At 41.9% G+C, this 25,286-nt stretch overlaps 2 protein-coding genes across 7 annotated transcripts in view; one reads left to right on the top strand and one right to left on the bottom strand.

Moving 5' to 3' along the window:
* Window positions 1-447: 447 nt before the first annotated feature.
* NAB2 (NGFI-A binding protein 2) lies at window positions 448-19,679 on the top strand. The gene is made up of 7 exons (XM_087710617.1): window positions 448-675; window positions 3,730-4,488; window positions 7,281-7,414; window positions 10,329-10,380; window positions 12,668-12,791; window positions 16,525-16,725; window positions 19,065-19,679. Exons 1-7 carry the CDS (start codon window positions 628-630, stop codon window positions 19,163-19,165), a joined length of 1,419 nt encoding a protein of 472 aa, XP_087566743.1. The 5' UTR covers window positions 448-627; the 3' UTR covers window positions 19,166-19,679.
* STAT6 (signal transducer and activator of transcription 6) overlaps window positions 19,600-25,286 on the bottom strand; it is an 89,248-nt gene continuing 83,561 nt past the window's right edge. For 5 of the 6 annotated variants that reach the window (XM_087710612.1, XM_087710615.1, XM_087710611.1 and 2 more), the window contains 2 exons: window positions 24,843-25,010; window positions 19,600-24,052 (listed from right to left, as the gene is read on the bottom strand). In XM_087710612.1, coding sequence (XP_087566738.1) covers window positions 23,947-24,052; window positions 24,843-25,010 — 274 coding nt within the window. In that variant the 3' untranslated portion in view covers window positions 19,600-23,946. Of the gene's footprint in view, window positions 24,053-24,842; window positions 25,011-25,286 lie in introns of those variants that run through there. The other variant, XM_087710616.1, reaches the window with a different exon arrangement.

Here is a 25,286-nt window from a genome sequence, read left to right as displayed (position 1 = left end):
TTGCAAAAACGTGGCAAAGAAAAGCGCCAGGTCGACGATGCCCGTCCCCGGATCGACGCGATCTCCTCCTTCCAAGGCTCGCCAACGCCCGCGCCGAAGAGAAGTGGAAGAAGTTGGGGCGATAAAACGCCGGGGGGAAGGGGGGGGGCGTTGGTAGGAATCCTATCTGCTCTTTCCTACGGGAAGGTGGGCGGTAAATGTCGTCCCTCCCCCTCCCCCGGCGCTTGCGGTGGCGAAGGCTGTTTGATGTTGCTGCTGTTGCAGTTTTTCTGGTCCGAGGCAGAAGCTGCCTGCCGCCCCCGGAGCCTCCCACGCGCGGCAGCAGCTCAGAGCCGCTGCCGCCGCCGCCACCGTTTCCATTGTAAATCCGGCGGCGTGGGAGGCAATTCCGTGCCAAAGGCTCAACGCCGAGGCGCGCAGAGAGAAAGGAGGAGGAGGAGGAGGAGGAGGAAGGAAGAAGAGGAGGGGGTGCGGGGCGGACGGAGAAGCTCCGACGGAGGGACGCAGAACACCATCGAAGCTGGGCAGGGGTGCCGCCTTGGGAGCTCTGCGCCTTCTGGCTCTACCTTTCCGCCGACAGCCAGGAGAAGGTGCGGCCAGCAGCGAGGCTTCCGAGGCCTTGGGTCCATGCTTGACGGGCACACCGGTCGGACTGGCAAGAGATCCACTGGCGCGGTAAGATTGCCACGGGGGGCGAGGAGAGGGAGAGTTTGGGGTGGGGGGCTATAGAGGAGGCGGCGCAGATGAGCAGGAGAGGTGAGATGAGGAGGGGAGCGACTGGAAGCAAATTATGGGGAGGGGGTCAAGAACTGCCTTGGAGGAATCCGCCTGCCAAACCTCGCAGCTCTTCCGACGAAACGCTTCTTCAAGAAGCTGCTCGGATGCAAAGGGGGACCCTGGTGAAAATGCCAGGATATTTTAACAAAGATTTCGGGGCTCGAGCTTGCTTTTTTAGGTGGGGGGGGGCAAGCCACGCCCCCCACCTGGGCAACCTTATTTTCTTCCCAAATAAGGCAAATATTATTTGCTTCAAATCCCCATAACTAACCTTAAACCGTCTACTATTGACCTCATCCCATTCCTAAGTGGTCTCCTAAAGGGGGTGTGCATAAGCGCACCACCCTCCCTGTCCTACTATCCTCATTTATTCGTCCCCATGTCATTCATACTCATGTTTATTCTTATATCTATTATCATGTAAATGATTGACAAATCAAATAAATATTTTTTTTTTCTTAAAAAAACCTAGTCTGGAAACCTTGAGTCCGATGGGCTGGTGGATTCTGCACAGGCTCAGGCACCTTCTCATCTCTCTCTATATATACTTAAGTCTGAATTCCAAAGAGTTGAATGCTTGTATTAGGTATGTAGCCAGGATCTGTAGTTGAGGGCAGTTTGGGGCATTGCCATGGTGCTCCCAGAAAAATCACACCAGCATTGGTATCTGAGAAAGAATAGGCAGCTGGGAAGAGTTTAATTTTTTTAAAAAAGAGCCAGGATAAATGCAACCTCATAACTGTGCTTTCAACTTGGAATTGAAATACTGATGTTAAAATGGATAGATGTTAAGATTATGTACATCCTCATAAAACACCTTAATCTTTGATGCTTTATCCAGAAATATAAAGTATTGGGATTAAGAAAAAACTATATTCCAGATAGTAATCTTAGAATTGTAATTTTATAATCTCTCTCCGGTGCTTTAAATGTTAATGTTAAATAACTCCAAAATATGATAAGCCAGGCAGTATTGTATTTAAGGTCCTTGGATGATTGCAGGTAGTCCTTGAGTTACAGCCACAATTGAATCCAAAAATGACATTGCTAAGAGAAACATTTGTGAAGTGAGTTTTGACCCATTTTAACGAGTTTTCTTGCTACAGTTGTTGCCACGGAATCATTTCTTTTGTTAAGTTAGTAATACTGTTGTTAAGTGAATCTGGCTTCTCCATTGACTTTGCTTGTCAGAAGGTCGCAAAAGGGGATCACATGACCCCAGGACACTGCAACCGTCATAAATATGAGCCAGTTGCCGAGCACCTGAACTTTGATCATGTGACCACGTGGATGCTGCAGTGGTCCAAAGTGTGAAAAACGGTCATAAGTCACAATTTTCAATGCTGTTGTAACTTTAAATGGTCACTAAATGAACTGTTGTAAGTTGAGGACTCCCTGTACTTTTAATACCTGCCCTATTAGCATCTCCAGAGAAGACTGGCAAGAACTATAAGAAGATAGTCAAGTTTGATCTGGAGAGTGTCTATCAACAACCATCAGTTGCTGTTGGCCTCACCAAGTTAAGAATTATGACCAGATGAATTAATGTGACTTCATTATAATTGACCAAATGTTGCCAGTCTAAAAGTACAGTTCTCTCCCCGTCTCCTTTAACGCTGGAGAGACGAGGGAGAGCCCCTTCTGAGCCTCTTGTCCCGCCCACTATCCAGCTGAGGGCCGTGTTGTCTCTTATCTGACCGTTCCCTTGGCAGCATCGCTTTGCCCAGTTTCTCAAGGCTTTTCCCACATTACAGTCACATTCTCCCATTATCCCCCCCTCCCTTCCACACCCACACATCTCCCACATGTACTCTCAAAATTTCCTCACCCGCTGTTTATCTTCAGCCTTTTCCAAGAAGAGAAAATAATGGCAACTCTGTTGGTATCCATGGAGTGCCAACTCCACCCCAGCCCATTGCTTCACTCTTTTAATGGCCTTGTAATACAGAGCGTGCACAAGGGTGGATAAAGAAGGAACAAGCAGTGGGCGTTCGGAGGAGTCTGATATGTGTGTGCATGTTGGTTACTAGGCTCAGCAAGAGGTGTGTGCAGAGGTGTTTCTGGTTTGTGCAGAAAATCTAGGTTTTGTGTGTGCACGCATGTGTACTAAGCAGGTTGAAGATATCACACTGGGTTTTCAAAAGACAGAAGGTTCATTGTAATGCTTATCGGGCTGGTAGGGCAAAGACAATTACACGCATGGGGTGCCGTAATTGTAAGTCAGGGTAGTTTATTGTACTTGAAGATTTCTAATAAAGAAAAAACCCTCACAGTGCAGAGGTAAGAAACTGAAGCGGAGTACAAGGGCTTTCTTTTGATGGCAAGATTAATGGATGAGATGGCTTGGGGTTGCAGTGTGGGATGGATGCAGAATGTGCATCCCTAGTGAATTCTAGTGCAAGATCAAATTCTCCCATTAGTTAAAAAAAAAAAAAGCTAGGAAGAAAGCGGGATCTTAAAGAATAATTGAAGTTTGCAGCAGCAGCAGCCTGAAAATACACTTAATAAGAAGTGCGCCTCATTGGGCACAGTGGGACTTTATTCCAAGAAAGCAAAGGGAGGGTAGTGTTATCAGCATGAAGGAGAGAGTAAGGAAAAAGCTGGGGCCTTGTTTGCCTCAGGAATATGACAGTGATGTAGAGGTTACAGAGCAGGGACTATTGTTGGAAGCTGTCTGGGAAGGTTACAAATGATGATTGCATGACCCCGGAACAGTACAACTGTCGTAAATCCATGTCAGTTGCTAAGGGTCCAAATTTTGGTCACGTGATCATGGGGATGCTACAAATGTCATAAGTGTGAAATGCAACCAACAACATGGAACATACCACCATATGTGGTGGACGTGCACATCAGTGGTGGTGTAATTTCAAACAGTCACTAAACAAATGGCTGTAAGTTGAGGATTACGTGTATATTGGCCTTCATGGTCTCGCTCTGTCACCCCTGCAGGCAATGGCATTGTTGCTGCCCCGTACCTTGGGTGAACTTCAACTCTACCGTGTCCTCCAGAGAGCCAACCTCCTCTCCTACTATGAGACCTTCATCCAGCAGGGCGGTGATGATGTGCAGCAACTGTGCGAGGCTTGTGAGGAGGAGTTCCTGGAGATCATGGCTCTGGTTGGCATGGCGACCAAGCCACTCCATGTCCGGCGCCTCCAGAAGGCTCTGCGGGAGTGGGCAACCAATCCTCGTCTCTTCAACCAGCCAGTGCCCTCCATACCTGTAAGCAGCATACCACTCTTCAAGATCTCCGAGTCCGAAGGCCATAAATCACTCACCAACGGACACACCAGTCCAGTGGAGATCCCTGGCAAAACCAGTGCCACTTCCCCTTCCAAAAGCCCATCCGAGCCACAAGAGAAGATGTCCCCCTTGCCAGCCATGCAATGGGGGAACCCCGAGTCTGAAGAAGAAGGAGGGGTAACCTCACCCAGCGATCCCCCAACATCCTCGGAGCATCTCGATCCAGAGCTGGCCCATGCAGTGTCTGAGGGGGTGGATCGTTTGTTGCGCAGCTGCCCACGCAGCGGAGATGTAGAATTGAAGACTCTCCTGAAGCTGAATAAGAAGTTGGCTAAAACAGTGGGGCATATCTTCCAGATGGACAACGGGGACCCTCACAAAGAAGAAGAGATCCGGCGTCACAGTGCCATCTATGGGCGGGGTGAGACACGCCGATGCGAGGGCAAACAGTTCACCCTTCATGAGGTGAGCCATGAGGGAAGCTACACTGGTCAACCAAAACTCAGGAATGACATTTACTTTAAGTATTCAATAGGTTTAGTAGACTAAAAAATGTCTAATATTAATGCTACTGTGATAATTTAAAAAAAACCTATACACTCAGCGGGGGTCAACATCTGGATGACTTAATCTGGAAAGGGAAGCTAGGCAAGGGCAGGTCTGTTCACCACTTGGATGGGGTCCTTAGGATCAGTGGTGGAATATGACCGGTACACGAGCCAATCGGGGCATTTGTGCACAGAGCGTACGGCGCCTGCGCAACACTCCGCCAAGCAGCCGGAGGCATTGCAGGTGGTGAGCGCATGCACATGTGTGCACGTGGTAGATGCTTGGCTCCGTTGCAGCGTACCGATTGCATCGGGATCCGGAACCCACCACTGCTCAGGATATAGTGGGGGAGTAGGCCAGATTTAAGAAGTTTTAAAAAATATTGAAAGAAGGAAACTCGTTCCCAGATGGCATAAAAAAAACCTATGACTGCTGACGTAATCCCTGAGAACTGAGCTTAACTCCAAGGAGGCCTTACTGGTGCAGTCCTCTGTCTTAGCCTATGTAGTGAAGGTAGTAATTTTGTTTTTAAATGATACAGAATTAATCTAAAAGTTTCTATGGAAAAAGAGTTTCACAGTGATGGGACCACTAACTTCAAGAGTTTTGGATGAAGAACCAAGGAGTGGGGCCTTAGAGAGTAACTGCAGAGGATGAGCTCCTCAGTCTTTCACTCACTAACAGAAATATCCACTGATTCACTTAGAGTTAATTTTAGTGGATGTGGCATCTGCCTTATCCCAGATCAGAACCTCCCCCTTCCCCCTGTCTCATTCTCTCCCTCTCCCGCCCTCTTCCTGTCTCATTCTCTCTCTCTCCCTCTCTCTTTTTCTCTTTCCTGCTAGTTCTTTAAATATCCATCATTCTTCAGCTGTTCTCTGCAAACCATCAAGGGTCTGTGGAGACTCACCTTATGTTTGCTGGCCAGGCTTTCTTCTCTGGCTTCAATGCCAGTTAGTTGGTTCATGAAAATGGCTCTTTAGTCGAAAAGTGCTTCGTGTAGTCTGTAATTGATGATACATGAAGGAATGTGAATATTAACTTCAAGAAAATGCTAATAACAAACAGGCCTCAAATGCAGTTACTGATTGTGAATCCATGTGCAATGTAATGACTGGAGCTGTTGCTTCAAACAGACAATGGCATATAGATAGATAGATAGATAGATAGATAGATAGATAGATAGATAGATAGATAGATAGATAGATAGATAGATAGATAGATAGATAGATAGATAGATATTTTCAATCCAAGACCAGCATAAATAATGTTTAAAACTAGGGGATTGTTGTTCTTCCTATGACAGCAGTCAGCAATCAGTCTATAGCTAATATACTAAAATATAGTATACAACTAAAAATCCTCAAGGGACTAAAATGTACAATGATTTACCAAAAATTATGATTAACATTAATATTGCAAATAATATATGGTGATGAACAATGTAGAAGGTAATATGTGATAGCATTAATGTAATAGAAAATATGATCGATAACTAAAAATGAGATTTCATTGGGCTGATCTATTCACCTCTTTTCTCCTCGTACTCAAAGATTTCTATTGAAGAACATTGGGATTTTTTGGGGGGGGGGTGTTGGTCAAGTTTTTTATTTTATGTTACTTATATATAGCAATGCGTGAACAGTGTGATATCTGGGTATCATACATTTTGATACAAGTAAACATAGTATATTACTCACAGTTATTACATTTCATTTTCATTGTTTCATATTGTTTAAACGTACCTGATACTACCACTCTTCAATTTCTAAACCTCCCTCTTATTATTACATATATCTTGTTATGTTAAAATGTATATATATATATATATATATATATATATATATATATATATATATATATATATATATATATATATATATATATATATATATATATACTGTTATTCCCCTCTTATTTCTATCTCTATTCTTTTATTCATGTCACCATAATATACAAAGACATTTCTTTTCTGTCTTCCATCTTTCACCTGCTTTATTAATCATATTTCCCTTATTTAACTCTTCACCTCTATTTATATTAAAGTTTCATCCTTCATTCTTTCATTGTTCAGTGCTTCAATGTACAATTCTAATACCAATTACAATATTATTTAAACATGTAGGGTAGATCTATTCATATTTTTCCCATTCATCAAATCCATATAATTCTGCTATTAATACACATGCTTACATTAAAATATATTCTTTCACTTATCTAATTACTCATTGTTTGATTTTATCCTTTCAACTGCTAATTATTATATTTTTAGGCATGTTTAATAATACTATTATTCAATCTCTAATTTTCCAATTAATACTTAGTTCTTATTCATAATTCCAATATTTCACTCTTTGTATCTATTTGTATTAAAATATCCTAGTGTTTATCACAATACATGCAAAATAATTATCCAATATTGAGGAACGTTGTTGACTAGTTTGTGTTAAGGTGTATCAAGAGATGGGGAACATAAAATAATACAAGCAGTAGCAAATACATAATTTTGAATTACATTTTGATACAAATTTAATTTTAAAACAGGTTTAAAAATAAAGACGACTGTCAATCTCAAATGAAGCTAGTTTATTCACTGGCCCATGCTTTCAGAAACTTTGAGAATCAGAGCTTTAAATGCTGTGGGCCTAATATTCTTTGAGGTCCTATGCTTCCTCAGAGAATCAATTCTGTTCACTCTTCTCTCCCAGCTCACAATTAATGAGGCTGCTGCTCAGTTCTGTCTGCGAGACAATTCACTGCTGTTGCGTCGTGTGGAATTGTTCTCACTGTCACGTCAGGTGGCTCGGGAGAGCAGCTATCTCTCTTCACTGAAAGGTTCTAGGTAAGACTCAGATCTTGGCGGTTTTCTTAGCAATGGGAGGTTCTCGAACTGGACTGTAATCTCTTGAACGATTGTTGTAAACCTGTTGGGAAGGTTCTCGGTGGGCAGAACAAATTGCTGTTGCTTTTGGTCATATTTTTACCAACAGTCATCCAAGTCAGGATTGTCCCAAGGGTGTTTTTTCAAGAGGCAACTATCTGTTTTTTTCTTTGAAGGCTTTTCGCTTCTTGAAGACACTTTTTCATCAAGAGCTGAAGAAGCTTCTTGGGTGAAAAGCGAAACGTCTTCAAAGAAAAACCAGAAAGCCCAGTTGTCTCTTCAAAAAGCACCTTGGGGGTATCCCTTTCAGGTTGCGTGAAGAAACTTAATTTGAAACACCTTTTGAAATGTCCCCAAAAAACAGGTAGATAAATAAGGCATTTTGCATGTATTCCATCTGACCTTGATTCCTATATTACTGAGCATGCTGTCAAAAATAAGTGCTAGATGTGACGTATGCTAAATTTTGATACAAAGCGTTCTCTGCTAAGCTGTAGCTAAAGTAAGATTTGTCCACCTATGTTAATTATCTGCCCACTAATGCTAATGAATACACGTAATTATCCCAAGAGTATCTCAGGCAATCAGAAAATAATCCTTGTATTATTAATTTGCTACTTCTTTGTCTTTGAAATTGGTTTCACCAAAAAAGGAAATCATCATCAAACGGTATAGGAATAATCCTGCACGAACCTTGAGTTTTCATGTTTTGATCCCCAACTTTTGTATCTGAAAAACAGCTCCAAAATTTCCGTTTTGAAACCACGTCCCGTTAAAGCTGAAATTTGGGGGTCTAGAGTTTTTACGTATTTGTAATTCTAGTATATAATTCCTGTAATTCATTTTTATTCTAATGTTTTAAAAAGTAAAATAAAAAGTTTCTGCTTTGACTTTTGAACTAATCACTTTCCTTTTTAAAGGTGAAAATTGAGAACTAGGATTTGTGTCCGACTGTGATCACTTATTAAATAAGGATGTAAAATTGTAAGATCTAATCTGGGTCAGTAAATGGGACCAGCAGTTTACTCTTCCGAGCTTTTGGCCACATATCTCGGGGGCTGAGACAGATTGGATCTTGCAACATTATCCTGGAACACTTACCGTATTTTTCAGAGTATAAGACGCACCTTTTTCCCTCAAAAAAGAAGCTGAAAATCTGGGTGTGTCTTATACACTGAATACAGCATTTTTTGCCTCCCAAAACCCTGCCCCCTTCACCAAAACGGCCGTGCATAGCCTTTAGGAGGCTTATAGAGTGCTCCTGAGGGCTGGGGAGGGCAGAAATGAGCGAAAATGGGCCATTTTCTGCTCAATTTCCCCCTCCCCCAGCCCTCAGGAGCACTCTATAAGCCTTCTAAAGGTTATGCATGCCCTTTTTTTTTTAAAAAGGGCCCATTTTCATGAAATGGGGAGGTCTGCAGAGTGCAAAAACTTTTTTTTTTATTTGCCTCTTCAAAATCTTGGTGCGTCTTATACTCTGGTCTGTCTTATACTCTGAGAAATATGGTATATTTGCCTTCATCCATATAAAATTACACTTTCATACCATTTTGAGTAGTATGGTTGAAATAAATCTCAGTATCCTGATTTGAGCAACCATGTGAAATTGCAATTATTTCTGCAGAGAAAGATTAGATTTTCTCATAAATATGAATTTTAGGACAGATGGAGAACCTGAGCCAAAGATTAACTAAAACACATTTTCATCATATGAGGCCATAGTTTCTTATGTTTAAAATAAGGGCCTATCAGTTTCTTATGTTTAAAATAAGGGCCTATTTTACCCATCAGGATACAGATAGCTCTCGACTTATAACAGTTGATTTAGTGACCGTTTGAAGTTACATTGGCACTGAAAAACCATTTTTCAACATAGCAACCGTTGCAGCATCCCCATGGTCGTGATAAAAATTCTGACTCTTAGCAACTGACTCATATTTATGATGGTTGAAGTATCCTGGGGACACGTGATCGCTTTTTGCAATCTTTTGACAAGCAAAGTCAATGGGGAAGTCAGATTCACTTAACAATCACGTTACTAATTGCAGTGGTTCAAGTAACAACTGCTGTAAGAAGGGACGTAAAATAGGGTTAAATTCACTTAACAATTGTCCTGCATAGCAACAGAAACGTGCTCAGTTGTCGTAAGTCGAGAACTACCTGTAATTTTTTAATATATACTTTAAGTTGTATATTCAGCCGTCACAACCAGTGAACGATGGGAAGCATGATGAGTGATCCTATCCAGTTAGGCCTAATTAAAAAGACCAGAATGAACAGAAATGTAACTTAGTGCGACAGACTTGGCAATGAAGCTTAATATGTAGAATAGACTGAGTCATGGTCCGTTTAGCAAGCTGTGTTTCAGGAAAATTATAGAATAGAATAGAATAGAATAGAATTCTTTATTGGCCAAGTGTGATTGGACACACAAGGAATTTGTCTTTGGTGCATATCCTCTCAGTGTACATAAAAGGGGAAAAAATAAATACATTCATCAATAATCATAAGATACAACACTTAGTGATAGTCATAGGTTACTAATAAGCAATCAGATCATACTAGGAAACAAACAGAACAATATAAATATCAAGATTTATTAATATAACCCTAGCAACAGATAGTTAGCTTCTGTGATGTTATTAATATTTTATATATTTATATCAGGCCATTAAATTGTATTCATTCAATTTACCCACCCAGGTTGCAAATTTCTGTAAATGCTAAATTGGCCGCAGGCACATGTCCTGGACCAAGGTAGTCCAGAACATATGGAGTGTTGCATGAATGATTCTTTTGTGATTGGGCTAGGAGTCATTTCCTGGATATATTATTTAATTAGATATGCTGACTCCTTTATGACTTTTGTCCTCAGGCTGCGTCCAGATGAAAACTGTGGTGGACAAGCTAAGCGCTTCAAGCAGGAGGTAAGTGAAAGAGATACGCCATATGTGTATGCACAAGAGAAAAAAAGACCAAGAAATGCTTTGAGTTTTCAGAGAAAAATACTGTAGGAAATATGATGATGAAATGATGCATACTTTGTTTGTAAATTAGTGATGCATTTGAATCTTTTCTTCAATGAAGCAGAGGTTTCTCTGGGTTTCCCCCCTTGTAATCTTTCAGTCCTTAAAGAGATTCAGATCAGGAAAGTAGGATGCCCCTCTTTGTTGTTGCCTGCCATATCTTCATGTCCTGGATGATAAATTATGCAAAATGAGAACAGAATCAGAAGATGACCAATAGGAAGAGAGGAGTGATAGCGTAAGAAAACCTGCTGTTCTTTTTATACTGCATGCTAAGGCTAGTTTGGCACTTACCTATTGGTCTGACTTCAGAAGATCTAGCAGAGGAGGACAATTCTGATTTGTTTGTGGGGAGAGAGGCCGCCCATTTTTGGCTGATTGGCTGGCCACGTGTTTTTGTTTGTGTCTCCAGTTCTCACACTTGTGGTATGCCTAAGAGCTTGGAGCTGGGGAAAGGGGGGGGGGGGGAGAGAAAAAATGCTGCAACCAGAATAATTCAGTTTTACAACTGCCCTTACCTCTCCTCTCTCTAACCAGAAGCTGGAGATTAGGATTAATTTAAAATTACCCTTCTCTTCTGAGTCCAGATAACACCAGGCTAATGTTAGTAAAAATTGTTTTTAATCTTAGATAAAGAATATGGTAAAGTTTTCTCAACAGTCTAGCTTCACCAGTGTGACAGCATTGTCTTTTGGCCTGTGGGTCCTTGAAGAGCTAGGAGAATTCTCTGGGTTTACTAGTTGGGAACTTTTAATTTCAAGAATAAGGCAACAGATATATTTCTGTCTATCTCTGTCTCTATCCTATCATCCATCCCTCTACCCACCCACCCACCCACCCACCCACCCACCTATCTATCTATCTATCTATCTATCTATCTATCTATCTATCTATCTATCTATCTATCTATCTATCTAATATGGAAGCACATCTTTCTGGATATATTAGTGTATATGTACATTTCTGAATGGATGGTGAATATATATTTATCCTGTGTTGTTGTTGTTGTTGTTGTTATTTAAATTAATGTATATTGCCGCCTATTCGCCCATGGTGACAGAATATAAAAACCACATTTAAAACAATAAATAATTTTATTTATTTATAATTTTAAAAAATCAAATAAATTAATATAATAATAAAATCACTCCCCATCCCTGACCCGGCGACAGCAGATCACACGAGCCATTTAATGGGCTCCATCCCACTGACTTGTTTGTAGGGAGAGAGGCCACCTCTCCATCCCAAAATTCATTACTTTGTGATTGTATTCTTCATTACATGTATTATTTGATCATTACATGTAAGCTTACATTGATCTATGAAAGTTGAGGAATCTAAAATTGCTTCCAGCCCCATTCCCAACCAGCTCTGACTTTGCCCATGAATTGAATGTGTAAAAGGACAGCGTTTGCCTTAAAGTGGAGACACAGTGCTGGTTAACACATGCATCACAGAAATCATCAGTTCCGCGTCTTCATTGTTCTACCGAATGAGACAGGCATAACGCCTACCAATTTCTACCTGAAATTTGCAAGCATGCTCTGTAGCAATTTAGAGAGGGAGAGAGTGGATTATAGGGTTTGGGAAACAGGATGTGCTTCTTGCCAATTCAGGAGATGGAGGGTCCTCTTTAATGGAGGCTTTTAAAAATAATTACATAGCAGTCCTGACAGGGAGTAGGCAGATTAGAAGGAGACAGGCTAAAGAGACAAAGGCTACCATTTCCTTGTGCGCTGAATTCTGGCCAAAACACTTTTTTTTTTTGAAGTTCCAAGCTCCAAAACCAAGATTTCCAAAGTCTCAATGTTACTTTTGTCAAATTCTTACCCCACCCTTCTAGTATCATTTGTAACTAAACGGATTAAATGGAAACTAATTCTAGTGCAAGTAATTGCAGGAGGAAATGTTATATTAATCTGTATACAACATGATTCCAGGCAATTATCCGGGCTGATAATTTAACATTAAAAATCGTACAAGCTTATTACTTGCCGTACATTTCAGATTCTTCCAAGATTATATGTCGGGTGCAAATTAAAGCATTGTTGAATGACATTTATAGCTTGCAGTAAAAAAAAAATGTATCATCACTTTTCAGTTTTGAAAGTTTACAGCTCTCACAGAGAAAGTGAAATTGGCAGGCAGGCAGCTTCTCTTTTATTTTTCTTGGTAATTCTCCCAATAGGTTACAGAACACAGCCGCCCTGAGCTTCCTTTGGTCTGTGAACCCTTCCTTCCTCCATACCGATCCAGCGTAGAAGACGACGCAGCCAGCTTGTCTGGGGAAAGCTTAGATGGACATCCGCAAGGTGGGTGCTCTGGGCTCTAAGGAAGATTTCCGTGGGTATTGACTGTGGAAGTAGATTGTAAAATGGGAAACTATGAAAGAGGCTTTGTTTCTTGGTAGGCTTCAAAGTGATGTCATTCCTGTTTGTGGAATCCATCTTGTCTCTGGAACAGTGACTCTCATGCACTACTCAGGGGTGGGTTCGGTTGGAACGGGGCCTGCAGCGTCCTCATGCACGTGCGCAGTGCACGCATGCGTACTAGCGCCTGTGCGATGCTCCAGCTGCTCCTGGAGGATCGCGCAGGCGCTGTATGCGTTCTGTGCATGCATGGAAGCGCAGAACTCGTCAAAACCGGGTAAGAAACGCGGGCGGGCGGGTGGATCCTTTGGCGTTCCCGGAAGTTACTTACTTACTCCGGGTTCGCCGACCAACCGGTTCGCGGGGATCGCCGCGAACCACCTGAAACCCACCCCTGGCACTACTTTACAAGAGCAAGGAACATGCTCAGCCTTGTGTGTGCCGCATTGAATCGCACTTTATCCTGTGTGCATTATTTTAACCCTAACTACAAGTTGACTAAATAGAAGCTGCAAGTTGTACATTTTATAGCAATAGCAATAGCAGTTAGACTTATATACCACTTCATAGGGCTTTCAGCCCTCTCTAGGCGGTTTACAGAGTCAGCATATTGCCCCCACAGTCTGGGTCCTCATTTCACCCACCTCAGAAGGATGGAAGGCTGAGTCAACCTTGAGCCGGTGAGATTTGAACCGCTGAACTGCAGATAACAGTCAGCTGAAGTGGCCTGCAGTACTGCACCCTAAACACTGGGCCACCTCGGCTATTATGTCAGTTCGCTGCTCCCCACCCCCACTCTATCTCACTTGCTGTGTGACTGTGACATAAAGTATTATTAATTTCATTGCTTTGTGGAAAGAAACCATGATTGGCTAGGTTTATACAGCATGCTAAGCCATGAATCATAGTCTGCAAATCCGAAACATTCTGGAAACCAAAACTAAACAAACGACATGGTAGTTTAAATATGATGAGTGTATCCAAACCAGCTTTCTCCGAGTGGGGTGGTACTGAGCTTTAATTAGATGTCCATAATTTAGTATTTTTTTGCTTCCTTCCTTTGTTTTTTCCTCTCTCTGTCCTTTTTCCCTCTTCTTCTTTTTAATACAAATATACCACTTTAAGTTTTATTCTGCTATATTTTTGTTATAATTAGTTGTGTCATAATAGTCTTAATCCAAATAAACCTACTGGGGCTTCAACAAACATTAACTTAATGTAAATTAGCATAGCTTTACATTCTTACGGTTGTTTATAAATTCTATTTTTATTTATAGCCTTGTAAAGTTATCTGTCCTAATTATTTATAGCAGTGTTTCTCAACCTTGGCAACTTGAAGATGTCTGGACTTCAACTCCCAGAATTCTCCAGCCAGCATTCGCTGATTTATAGTGTTTAGATTATTCAAACACTGATTTATAGTGTTTAGATTATTCATTGCAAAATTGTAGGATTATTTATAGGATTTATTTTATACTTTAATATCTTTATTTTATCATTTTAACTTAATGATTTTTTATTTACCCCAACGTAAACTATGTTGACTTCACTTTCTCCAGAATCCAGTTAGCACTTCAGAGGTGGTATTCAGCGTGTTCTGACCAGTTCTGGAGAACCGATAGTGGAAATTTTGAGTAGTTCGGAGAACCAGTAAATACCACCTCTGACTGGCTCTGCCCTATCTATTTTCTGCCTCACGAGTGCCAGCTGATGGGGAGGAAATGGGGATTTTGCGGTAACCTTCCCCTGGAGTGGGGAGGGAATGAAGATTATCCTTTCCCTGCCACGCCCACCAAGCCATGCTATGCCCACCAAGCCACGCCCACAGAACCGGTAGTAAAAAAACCTGAATCCCACCACTGTAGCATTTCCGTGTTTTTGTTTTAGTTTGTGAACACTGAGCAAGAGAACTTTATACAGGTAGTCCTAAACTTACAACCACAATTGAGCCCAACATTTCTGTTGTTAAGTGAGACATTTGTTAAGTGAATTTTGCCCCATTTTACGAACTTTCTTGCCAGTTGTTAAGCAAATCACTGCAGTTGATTAGTTAATAACACAGATGTTAAGTGAATCTGGCTTCCCTGTTGACTTTGCTTGTCAGAAGCTCACAAAAGGGGATCACGTAACCATGAGATTCTGCAACCGTCATAAATATGAATTGGCCGCAAGTGTCTAAATTTTGATGATGTGACCATAGAGATGCTGCAACAGTGTGAATATGAAAAACGGTCATGTCACTTTTTTCAGAGCCGTTGCAACTTCGACCCATCACTAAATAAGCTGTTGTAAATTGAGGAACATCTGTGCATTCAGAGAATAGGGATGAAATAGGAAAAAAAAGAGAAAACCTTGTTCAGCCTTCATTGTGAACAGCTACTTGTCAAATTAGCAACTTCTTTTAAAAAGCAATCTAAAATGAGTAATAGCAATAGTAATAGAGTAAATGTCTTAATAGCTTTGAAGAACTTCAATTACATTCATTTATTTCATTTAAGAGGTTATGTTATACAGTTTGGGTTGCTTTGTTTACCATCCCTTCCTCCTGTTGTAACACCAACTTATTTTCCTTTTCTCCCTCCCTCCCTTCTCTATTTCCTTCCTTCTTCCTCTCCTTTCCCTTCCTTCTTCCCTTACCTTTCTCCTACTCCTACTCTTCCTCTTCCCCTACTTCCCCTCTTTCCTTCTCTTCCTCTCCCTTCCATCCTCCTCTCCTTACCTCTTTCTTCTCCCCCCCCCCCATGAGTAATAGCAATAGTAATAGAGTAAATGTCTTAATAGTTTTGAAGAACTTCAATTATATTCATTTAGACCAGTGGTGGGATTCAAACTTTTTTACTACTGGTTCTGTGGGCATCGCTTTGTAGGCATGGCAGAGGAAGGATGCTGCAAAATCCCCATTTCCTCTGCACTCCTGGGGGAAGGATACAGCAAAATCCCCATTCTCTCCCTACCCCTCTAACCTGCTTTCCAGTTCCATTTTCCTGTTCAGGGCAACAAAAAAAGATCGGCTGGGAGGCAGTGGGGGCAACGGCAGCCTATTTGCCAGTTCTCCAAACTACTCAAAATTTCCACTACCGGTTCTCCAGAACATGTCAGAACTGGCTGAATACCACCTCTGATTTAGATATCCATTTATTTATTCTCCGATAAAAAGCAATGTTTTTCCAACTTGACAACTTCAAAATTTAGTGTGCTGGCTGGGGAATTCCGAGAATTGAAGCCCACACATTTTAAAGTTGCCAAGTTTAAAAAGCACTGGATTAAAGTAATATGTCTTCACTTTTCTATGCAACGTTGATAACCCTTTCTGGAAAAACACACATTCTCTAAAGTTCACCTAGTCCTCCAGATTTTGTAGTCATTCTTCCCGTCTCTAACAGACTATTTAGGAAAAGGTGTTGCATTTCCTCCAGGAAACCACTTGTAGGAAGGATACTTGAAGAAACTCAATCTGCCTTCCTGCTTTCTCTCTCACACACCTTTAAGTGCAACGCACTATATTTTTTTTCGATAACTCCATGCAGCATATTGGGAATCAACTTTTCTCTGTTACCTTTGGGCCTATTCTAGCTATCTGAAGCTGAGGACAGGTTATTTGAGAACAGTATACTACTGATTTAATACCTTTTACTTAAAGGCATGTCTTTCCCCTCCTGATTCTTTTTCCCCACAGCTACTGGGTCATGTCCCCGACTTACGCCACCCCCCAACACCGCTTCGGATGCACTACTGAGCCTCCCGCCACATGGCTTATGGAGCCGTCACATCCTGCAGCAGACACTAATGGATGAAGGGCTGCGATTGGCCCGGCTGGTGTCCCACGAGCGAGTGGGACGGCTCAGCCCCTGTTTGCAAGGAAAACCCCAGATGCCTGGTAAGTAGCTGCTTTCCTTTTAATTTTCTTTTCTTTCTGGTATTTTATTTTATTTATTTATTTAATCTTATTTAACAAGTAGTCCTCAAGTTACAACAGTGGTCTTAGTGACCGTTTGAAGTTAAAGCAACACTGAAAGAAGTGACTTAGGACTATTTTCCACATGTATGAATGTAACTTACGTGTGACTGTCATGTGAGTTACATTCGGTACTTGACAAGTGACTCACATTTATGATGGTTGCAGTGTCCTGGAGTCACGTGATCAATTTTTATGAACCTCTGACAAGCAAAGTCATCGTGGAATCCAGATTCACTTAACAACTGTGGTGATTCACTTAACAAATGTGGCAAGAAAAGTTGTAAAATGGGACAAAACTCACTTAACAAATGTCTCATTTAGCAACATAAATTTTGGGCTCAATTGTGATTGTACGTTGAGGACTAGCTGTATTTTATTTCATATTTTATTATTGTATTTCATATTTTATTATTGTATTTCATATTTTATTATTGTATTTTATTACATATATTTGCTATCCACCTTGCTGTGAGTTTACTTTAGCTGGTTTACAACATTAAAAGCTATAAAATAATAAAACACAAATATTTCTAAAAACAATACAATAGACTCACAATCAAAAATAAAATTACAGTTAAAAGATGGGGAGGGAGGGAGCAGGATGCACAGGAGGGGAGGTGGGATTTTTTCCTAATCCATTAACAACAGCCTGATACTCCCCCATTTGGGGGACCAAGCCAGCTGGCAGAGCCAGGTGTTCAAGTCCTTACGGAAGATCAGAAGGGGGGGATAACAGATCTCACTTTGGGCAGGGATAAGATGCTCTAAAGCGCAGGAGCCACAGCAGAAAAGGCTCCTCATGCTTCATTTGAAATCTGATGGGCAGCAGAGGGCTGAGATGGCAAGAGGAAGCCTGTCAGTGCTGACACAATAACATTATCAGGGAACCTGACAGGAGCAAAGGATACAATTGAGAATGAGGAGAGCTACAGTCTCCATCTTCGTGAAGCTCAGTTGCATCCCTTTGGGGAAACACGGCCACCGTTTAGTAGAGGCCAAAACTATTAATGTTTTTCAGGGAGCAGACTGAAAAGCTAATAGGTTGGTGTTAAAGAAACTGAAATCATACTAGAGGAGGGGGAAGAGCAGCTTTTGTTTCTGAAAAGATTCACCAAGTTGCCAAAAATATATGTTACTACAGGATTCATCTTGCAGTTGTGTCCTGGAATATGGAAAGAAGCAAATTGCATATCATTCAGAAAAGGCCAGCTTTGTCAGCTTTAGTGAGGCACAGGGCACTTTTGGGGCACTAAATGTTTGTGGTTCAGAAACCAAGGAACAGGATTGTGACTCAAGGCAATTCGTTCTGTTTCTGGATTCTACCCAAAATGTTTTGGGAAAAGACTGGAGCTTTATTACGACATAGTTCTAATCAGTAGTGGGATTCAAAAATGTTAGCAACCCATTCCTGGCCTGGTTGCTGGGTTGGAGTGGCCTACTCAGCCTCCTGCACCATGGCGGGGGGGGGGGAGGGGAGTTTTCATCCTCCTCAGGCTCTGGAGACTTTCCCCGAGCCTCCAGGAGGGTGAAAACAGTCCTCCCCCGGACTTCGGAAAGCCTCCATAGGCTGGAAACAGGCCCATTTCTGGACTTCCAGTAGGCCCATTTTTCGCCCTCCCAGAGCCTACACTTACCTGGCATGGAACAGGCCGTGTGGAGACTCCTGGGAGGGGAGGGACGGGGCCAGCCGCTTCTTGCAACAACCAGATTTGGCAAACCTGATGCAAAATCAACATTCGGTTCACCCAAACCAGTGCGAACCGGCTGAATCCCAGCCCAGTTCTAATTTTATTTTTAAGTTTTGTTAGTTGCCTTAAGTCCTCTTCAGATTCCAAAGGCAGGATAGAAATTGAAAAACAAAACAAAACACAGCAGACAGATTTACCTGGACTTTATTTTGCTGGTCTCCAAAGTGGAGGTTTAGGCTCTGAAAAATGGGAGAAGTCATATTCATCGCAGTCGGTGTTAACACACACACCCCAACATTAATAGCCCCTTATTAGAGAAATCTCTGCCCAGTTGTTTTAACTTTGATAGTTTTTAAAAGTATCCAGATATGGATTTTTAATGAGGCAAAGGGTATCCATAGGAACCTTATCCAGTAGCCGTTGGAGAACAATAAAACATGAAAGTGGCTTCAGTGCTCAAACAGGAAACATATTGAACTGTTTTTCCTTGTGCCGGATTATATGTCCATATGACTGCTTTGAAATGGATCATGACATCTTCACTTTTGATTTCTGCCTCTCTTTTTTTAGAGTTTGGGGAAACTCTTTCTGAGCGATGCCAGCCTCCAGCAGCACAGCCTGAGGCAAGAAGAAACAGCATTAAGGTGGAACCAGACACCAGCCGGCAGTGAGAAGCAGGGACGGCCTTGGTCAGCCATTAAGCAATAATACTCCGGCCAGCTCTGAGCGTTAGACAGGGGGGCTGTCCTCTGCGTCATTCCCAGGGAGGCTGTGGGACTTCCTCGCAGAAGGCGAGGAAACTGTCATAACTAGCACAACCAACTCTTCACCCTATTCTCTTCATGAAGCGGAGAGCATGCTTTGGCTCAAAAACAGAAGAGCATGGACCTATGGACAGCAAATGACGGAGGAAGGAAGCCTGCCATCTTAATTTAATTCAGCACAGAAGAGAGGTGCCCTGGCTACAGTTGATAGGACGAGCTCAGGTAGACCAAATCTCTGGCCCTCTGATGGACTAATGGAAGGTCATACTTACCCTCACAGCCTTTCCTCCCACGTGAGACTTGAAACTGAGGGGTACATAGCCATAAAAAAAGCACATACGTATCCTGTACATATTTTATTGAAAGGCATATGAGTGATTGGCCATAAACAATATATCTTGTTCCCAAATTGTCCTGTACTCTCAACCACACACATACACATGAAACATGTTTGTCGTTGCCTTTCAGTCTTTGTCACAGATGTTTCCTGTATGCACAGAAACTGCATCCCCAGGACTGTTTGTAGCCACACACACCCTGCAAACCATTTTGCAAATTGCCATAGCAAGGATAATTCTTGATGTGACAGAAGGAAGAAAAAAGATGTATCAAAGACAATGGAGGTTACTATGCTATCTGTATAACTAAGCAAAATATGTAAATTGAATTAAATTCAGTTTTTGTGTCCCCCTCCCCTCCATTGGAATATGGTCCCTTTAGTCACTTTTATGCCCAAGGATGGTCCTCAGATCATGAGAACTGGGGCATCTTAACACCACGCATTTTGCCCATCCCCAGAATTTTCCTGGTTTTTATCGTGTATACAGTGCTGAAAATATCCTCATTACTTCACTTGCCTGCTGATTTTATATTGTGGTTAATAATAAGCACTGATTGCTGTTCAGCTGAATTTGGAATGTTTGGAGGTAATTTGTTTCCGAATGGCTCTAGGGAGGATAGAAGTTTACCCCATTAAAAATAAGGATTGAACTGATGCCATTTGGATATGGGCCACACTAGCAACAGCTGCCTCCACACTAAACTGCATCCCAGGAGCAGTTTTAATTTGTGCAAAGGTAGTCCTCGACTTACAACTGCCATTGTGTGCAAAATTTCTGTTGCTAAGCGGGGCATTTATTAAGTGAGCTTTGCCCCATTTTACTACTTTTCTTGACACATTTGTTAAGTGAATCACTGCAGTTGTTACCTTAGAAACACAGCTGTTGGATGAATCTGATTTCCCCACTGACTTTGCTTTGTCAGGTGGTCTCAAAAAGGGTTGACATGACCCCAGGATGCTGCAATTGTCATAAATACAAAATAGGTTTCCAAGCGTCCTAATTTTGATCATGTGGCCTTGGGGAAGCCACAATGGTCGTGCGAAAAACGGTTGTCACTTTTTTCAGTGCCATTGTAACCTCAAACGGTCACTAAGTGAACTGTTGTAAGTCAAGGACTACCTGTATTCTATTGATGCAGGAAGGTGAATATCAGAATCCATCCCTTTTCTACCAGAACACGTGGAATTTATAAAGGATCCAACAAAGGCGGAGGGGAGGCCTTGCTGAGATTCAGGTGGAGCGTCAAACTCTCAGTGCTCTCCTACTCCTTTCCTAAGGCTTCTCGCTCCTATTCTGAGCTTATTTATACAAGTAACCCTCAGCTTAACAACCACAATTGTGACCCAAATTTGTCTTGTTAAGCAAGGCAGTGGTTAAACGAATCGTGCCTGATTTTATATTTTTTTTGCCACAGTTGTTAAGCAAACCACTGCAGTGAAGTAAACCCGGCTTCCCCCGTTCACTTTGCTTGTTGGGAGCCATCTGGGTAGGTCACAAATGATGATAACGTAACACCACCACCACCACCCGTCCCTCATGCTGCAACCATCAAATAATATGTGCCGGTTTCCAAGTGCCAGAATTTTGATCACATGTATGATTTGGGGCTGCTGAGACAGTTGTAAGTGCAAGGACTTGTTTTGTAAGTCGCTTTTTTTCATTGCCATTTTAACAGGGACGGTTGTGTGTCGAGAATTACCTGAAATTTTCTTCCCTACCACTTCAATTTCCTGTAATCGGGAAGAGGAATGAACAGCAAAGAGGAAACCAGTGCCATCACAGTGAGAAGTAGATGGGCTGATCTCTAATGACATGCAGAAAATGGAAGATCCTGCAGGGATCTTCCATTTTGAAGCAGTTTCATAGAAAGTAAAATCGGCTAATGAAAAATCACAGGCTTTTATAAGTCTGCTGGATAAAAATCCTTTACTAGTTTTAGGTCCATGTCTGACACCCCCCACCCCCCCCAATCTATTTGCTGAGATTTTTGAACAGGATTCTTGAGCGGAACAAGTTGGATTCGGTACCCTTAATATACGCACATCCAATAGTGTCAAATTGTAATTCAATTTGCTGCTCTAAGGGAACACTAACTTTACAACTACTCTGTTGTTTAAGGGAATAGGAGATCATTTCCTAACAAGGCTTTCTCAATGGTATAGCTCTATGATGGCTAACCTTTTTGTCTTCATGTGCCAATAGCCCACACACATGTGCCCACACCCATAATGCAATGCACACCTGACACCCCCCCACGTGCCGTGCTCCCACGTGCCGTGCTCCTCTGTGTATGTGCGTCCGACCCCTGTACATGTGTCTCCCGCATGCATGGCAGAGACCTGAAAATCAGCTGGTCGGCAGGAGGTGCATGCACATGTGTGGTGGAGCTGAGCTGGGGCAACAGCTCGCGTGCCCGCAGAGGGCTCCGCATGCCACCTCTGGCACACGTACCATAGGTTCGCCATCACGGGTACAGCCCCCTTTTTGCCAAAGAAGTTAATGGCGAATAGGGGTTAAATTGGGAAAACCTTAAAAAAGAAGGGAATTAATTCCTTGTCTGGCTCTGGGACAGGAGAGGATCAGTTTCCCCTCCAGGGATTGTATCTTCCCTGAGGAAAATAACATTCTTTCATTCTCTTTTGTTCATTATAATTATAGCATAACAACAGTACGAGATAAAGACGGAACAATACGAGCCGTGGTGGCGCAGTGGTTAGTGCGCTGTACTGCGGGCTACTCCTGACTGCTGATTGCCAGCAGTTTGGCAGATCAAGTCCCACCGGCTCAAGGTTGACTCAGCCTTCCATCCTTCTGGGGCCAGTAAAATGAGGACCCAGGTTATTTGGGGCAATATTGCTGACACTGTAAACCGCTTAGTGAGGGCTGTAAAAGCACTGTGAAGCAGTATGTAAGTCTAAGTGCTATTGCTATATTGATCTCCTTCAAAGCAGTCTGAAAGCAACATTTGCTGGAACAAACTGACTTGGAAAGCACACATTGTTCAGGTAAACCTTGGAACTCCTATTGAGTTAAAATTAATACTCAACTGCTATTAAGTCAAGTCTCCATCTCCTACCCTATAGCCTTTGTGTCTTTATGGGAAAACTAGCATCCTTTCGTTTGTAATGTATACAATAGATTATTTATTTTGTTATTTTGGAATAAAGTATTATTTATGGGTTATTTTACACTGCACCTTTTACCAGGATATTGGCAAATGAGGATAGAATATGTACAACAGGAAATCTAGTATAAAAGGTTGGGCTGTGCTAGCTGATAATATAGGAGAAATCTGGATTTTACATTGTCCTACCCAGAAAAAATGGCATATGGTAGGTGCTGTAGTCCATAACTCAAGAATCCAAAATTCACTCAGGATCAGAAAAAAGGTGTAAAAAATCTAGCTTCCATCTTTTATAGAGGAACTGCAAGTTGGCAAAACTGGACCAAAATATTTTGCAGCTGTTTGGATGAAAATTGAATCGCACCTCCCTGCCCCCAAAACTATGGACAAAAACTTGCGGGGAAGATTGCATTCACCACCATACCTAAGGCAGCGGGTTACTTTGGCAAATCGGTAAGGCAGGCCATGTGAAATTCAACACTTCCCCACCATTGCTCTTGTTTTGGTCTAAGATGGTCACCTCACTCTGGCTAACAATTGTGTATGATACGGAGAAAGGCTCCTGGGTGGAACATTAAATTCTGGGAGGAAATGCGGTGTCTCTTCTTCCAAAGGAGAAATGAAAAATAATGAAGACTCCATTGGAATCTTTTCATTTGCCCAACTGATCCATCTAAATACATGAAAGAATCAGCAGCCCAACCAAAATTTTACCTACATTAAATGAACCAAGAGATTTTCTTCTGAAGTTCCTGATGAAATGTTTTCTTTCTTGGCCGCTGGTACTGATAAGTTAATCTAATATTCTATAATTGAAAAATCACAAAATTTCCCTTGCGATCCAGAGGTAACACATAAGTGATAAAATACGAAGAGGTGCTAGTGCATCATATTTGTCCCCCTTCCCCCAGGCATTATTGCCCACAGCAAAGGAGATGTGAGTGAGTGGGCGACCCTCTCTTGCTCCATTGGCTGCGCTGACAATATAGGCAGAGCTGACTTGGCACACAACTGAAGCAGGTCTTGGTTCAAAAGAACTTGCAAAGATCTAACTGGATGAAGTAGACATGCAGATAGGCCCAGGAGTAGTTTTCTGTACACAGTAAGTCTTCTGTGTTGCCAGCCATCACTGTTTATGTCCAGGCTTGATAGAAGTACATAAAAGGTCCATTAAAGTATCTCCAAGGTATTAGAGAGAAAGACGACAAGCACATAAAAATGGATCACACTGGATTATGGCAAAAGTGAAGGTCCGGGTGCAGGTCTTGGTCTGGGTGCAGAAGCTTTTCAAACTCTTCACTGGAAGGTGGGGAAATGGTTTCAGCCACTCTGGGGGGGAGGAGGGGGAAACAGGCAGTGAGCAAATGGATTTGAGGAATTAGTTCTCATGAAGCACCTCACAACCAACAGGCAAGATCATGCCATCATCCCATTATATTTTCCCTCCCCAATTTCTTGGCTTCCGGCCAAGAACTTACAAATTTGCAGCCTTGCCATCCCCCAGCTTCCTTGGCTTCTTAACAAATTTCATCAATCCAACATCCCAAAGGTACTTTTTCAAGAGGCAACTGGACTTTCTGGTTTTTCTTTGAAGATGTTTCGTTTTCTTCTTTGCTCCCAGCTGAAGAAGCTTCTTGGATGAGAAGCGAAACATCTTCAAAGAAAAACCGGAAAGTCCAGTTGCCTTTTGGAAAAAGCACTTTTGGGACAACCAGGCCCTGGATGACTGAGAACCTCTGTAGACATCAGTCCAACAATTATCATTCTCAATTGCACTTTCTACATTGCCCTGCCCTGTTTTATCTGCCATTCAGTGTCTACTTCATTCTCAGTAACTAACCTCAGCAATCAGAAACTGAGGACATTGATAGTTAAACTAATTTGCTTAGCATTTCAATCAAATAAGAAGTATGTCATCCTGTCATGCTTTGAAAGATTGCTTGAAATAATTGATTTTGTAAAAGGTTCCCTATACCATAATTTCTGGGGACTCTGGAGGAAGCAATGACATGCGTTCAGATAAAACTACAGGGGAAAAAAAAGCAATATTGCAAAGCTCCATCGTGATAAATGTCTCTGATAATTATCTTTCCACTTGCAAGATGCCATCTATGCTCACCTTAATGGGTCTGCCATTACATGGAGCTGAAGATTCTCTGAGTATGTTATGGTGTTCTCAGTCTGCATAGAGAGGTCCGGCATCTCTACATCTTGGCACATGGGGTATGAATCCATTGGACCAAGAGGCGAAGCATTGCCCATAGGGTATGAGCAAGTCATTAAGTCACTGTGAGAGGATAGAAAGGGTGGTCACAATGCAGCTCTGAAAAGTGGAATAGGGTACCCTGACATTGCTAGGTGGCATCAACATAAAATCCAAAGCCAGTTGAATAGTGAGATGGGAAATGACTCTGAGGGTTGGTTTTTTTTTTTTTTTTTTTTGCTCTATAGGTAATTTGGGTTGATTGCCCAATATTGCAAAATGAAAAAGAGAACTTGCATTAAATTAATATGACAATATGCAAATATGCTTTTAAATTGTCCAATTATATTTAAATTAGGC

Source organism: Thamnophis sirtalis, unplaced genomic scaffold, assembly GCF_051295495.1.
Source record: "Thamnophis sirtalis isolate CommonGarterSnake01/CBP01778 unplaced genomic scaffold, rThaSir2_p1.2 scaffold_3, whole genome shotgun sequence".
NCBI classification, from domain to species: Eukaryota; Metazoa; Chordata; class Lepidosauria; order Squamata; family Natricidae; genus Thamnophis; species Thamnophis sirtalis.
This window is presented reverse-complemented; position numbering and strand designations above follow the sequence as displayed.

What these genes read in the sequence shown, in the direction of transcription:
- NAB2 (XM_087710617.1), top strand. Translation starts at nt 628, where the DNA reads ATGCTTGACGGGCACACCGGTCGGACTGGCAAGAGATCCACTGGCGCG. An exon ending in AACAGTTCACCCTTCATGAG is followed by an intron (nt 4,489 to 7,280) that starts GTGAGCCATGAG and finishes CTTCTCTCCCAG; the next exon opens with CTCACAATTAATGAGGCTGC. An exon ending in TCTTCACTGAAAGGTTCTAG is followed by an intron (nt 7,415 to 10,328) that starts GTAAGACTCAGA and finishes TTTTGTCCTCAG; the next exon opens with GCTGCGTCCAGATGAAAACT.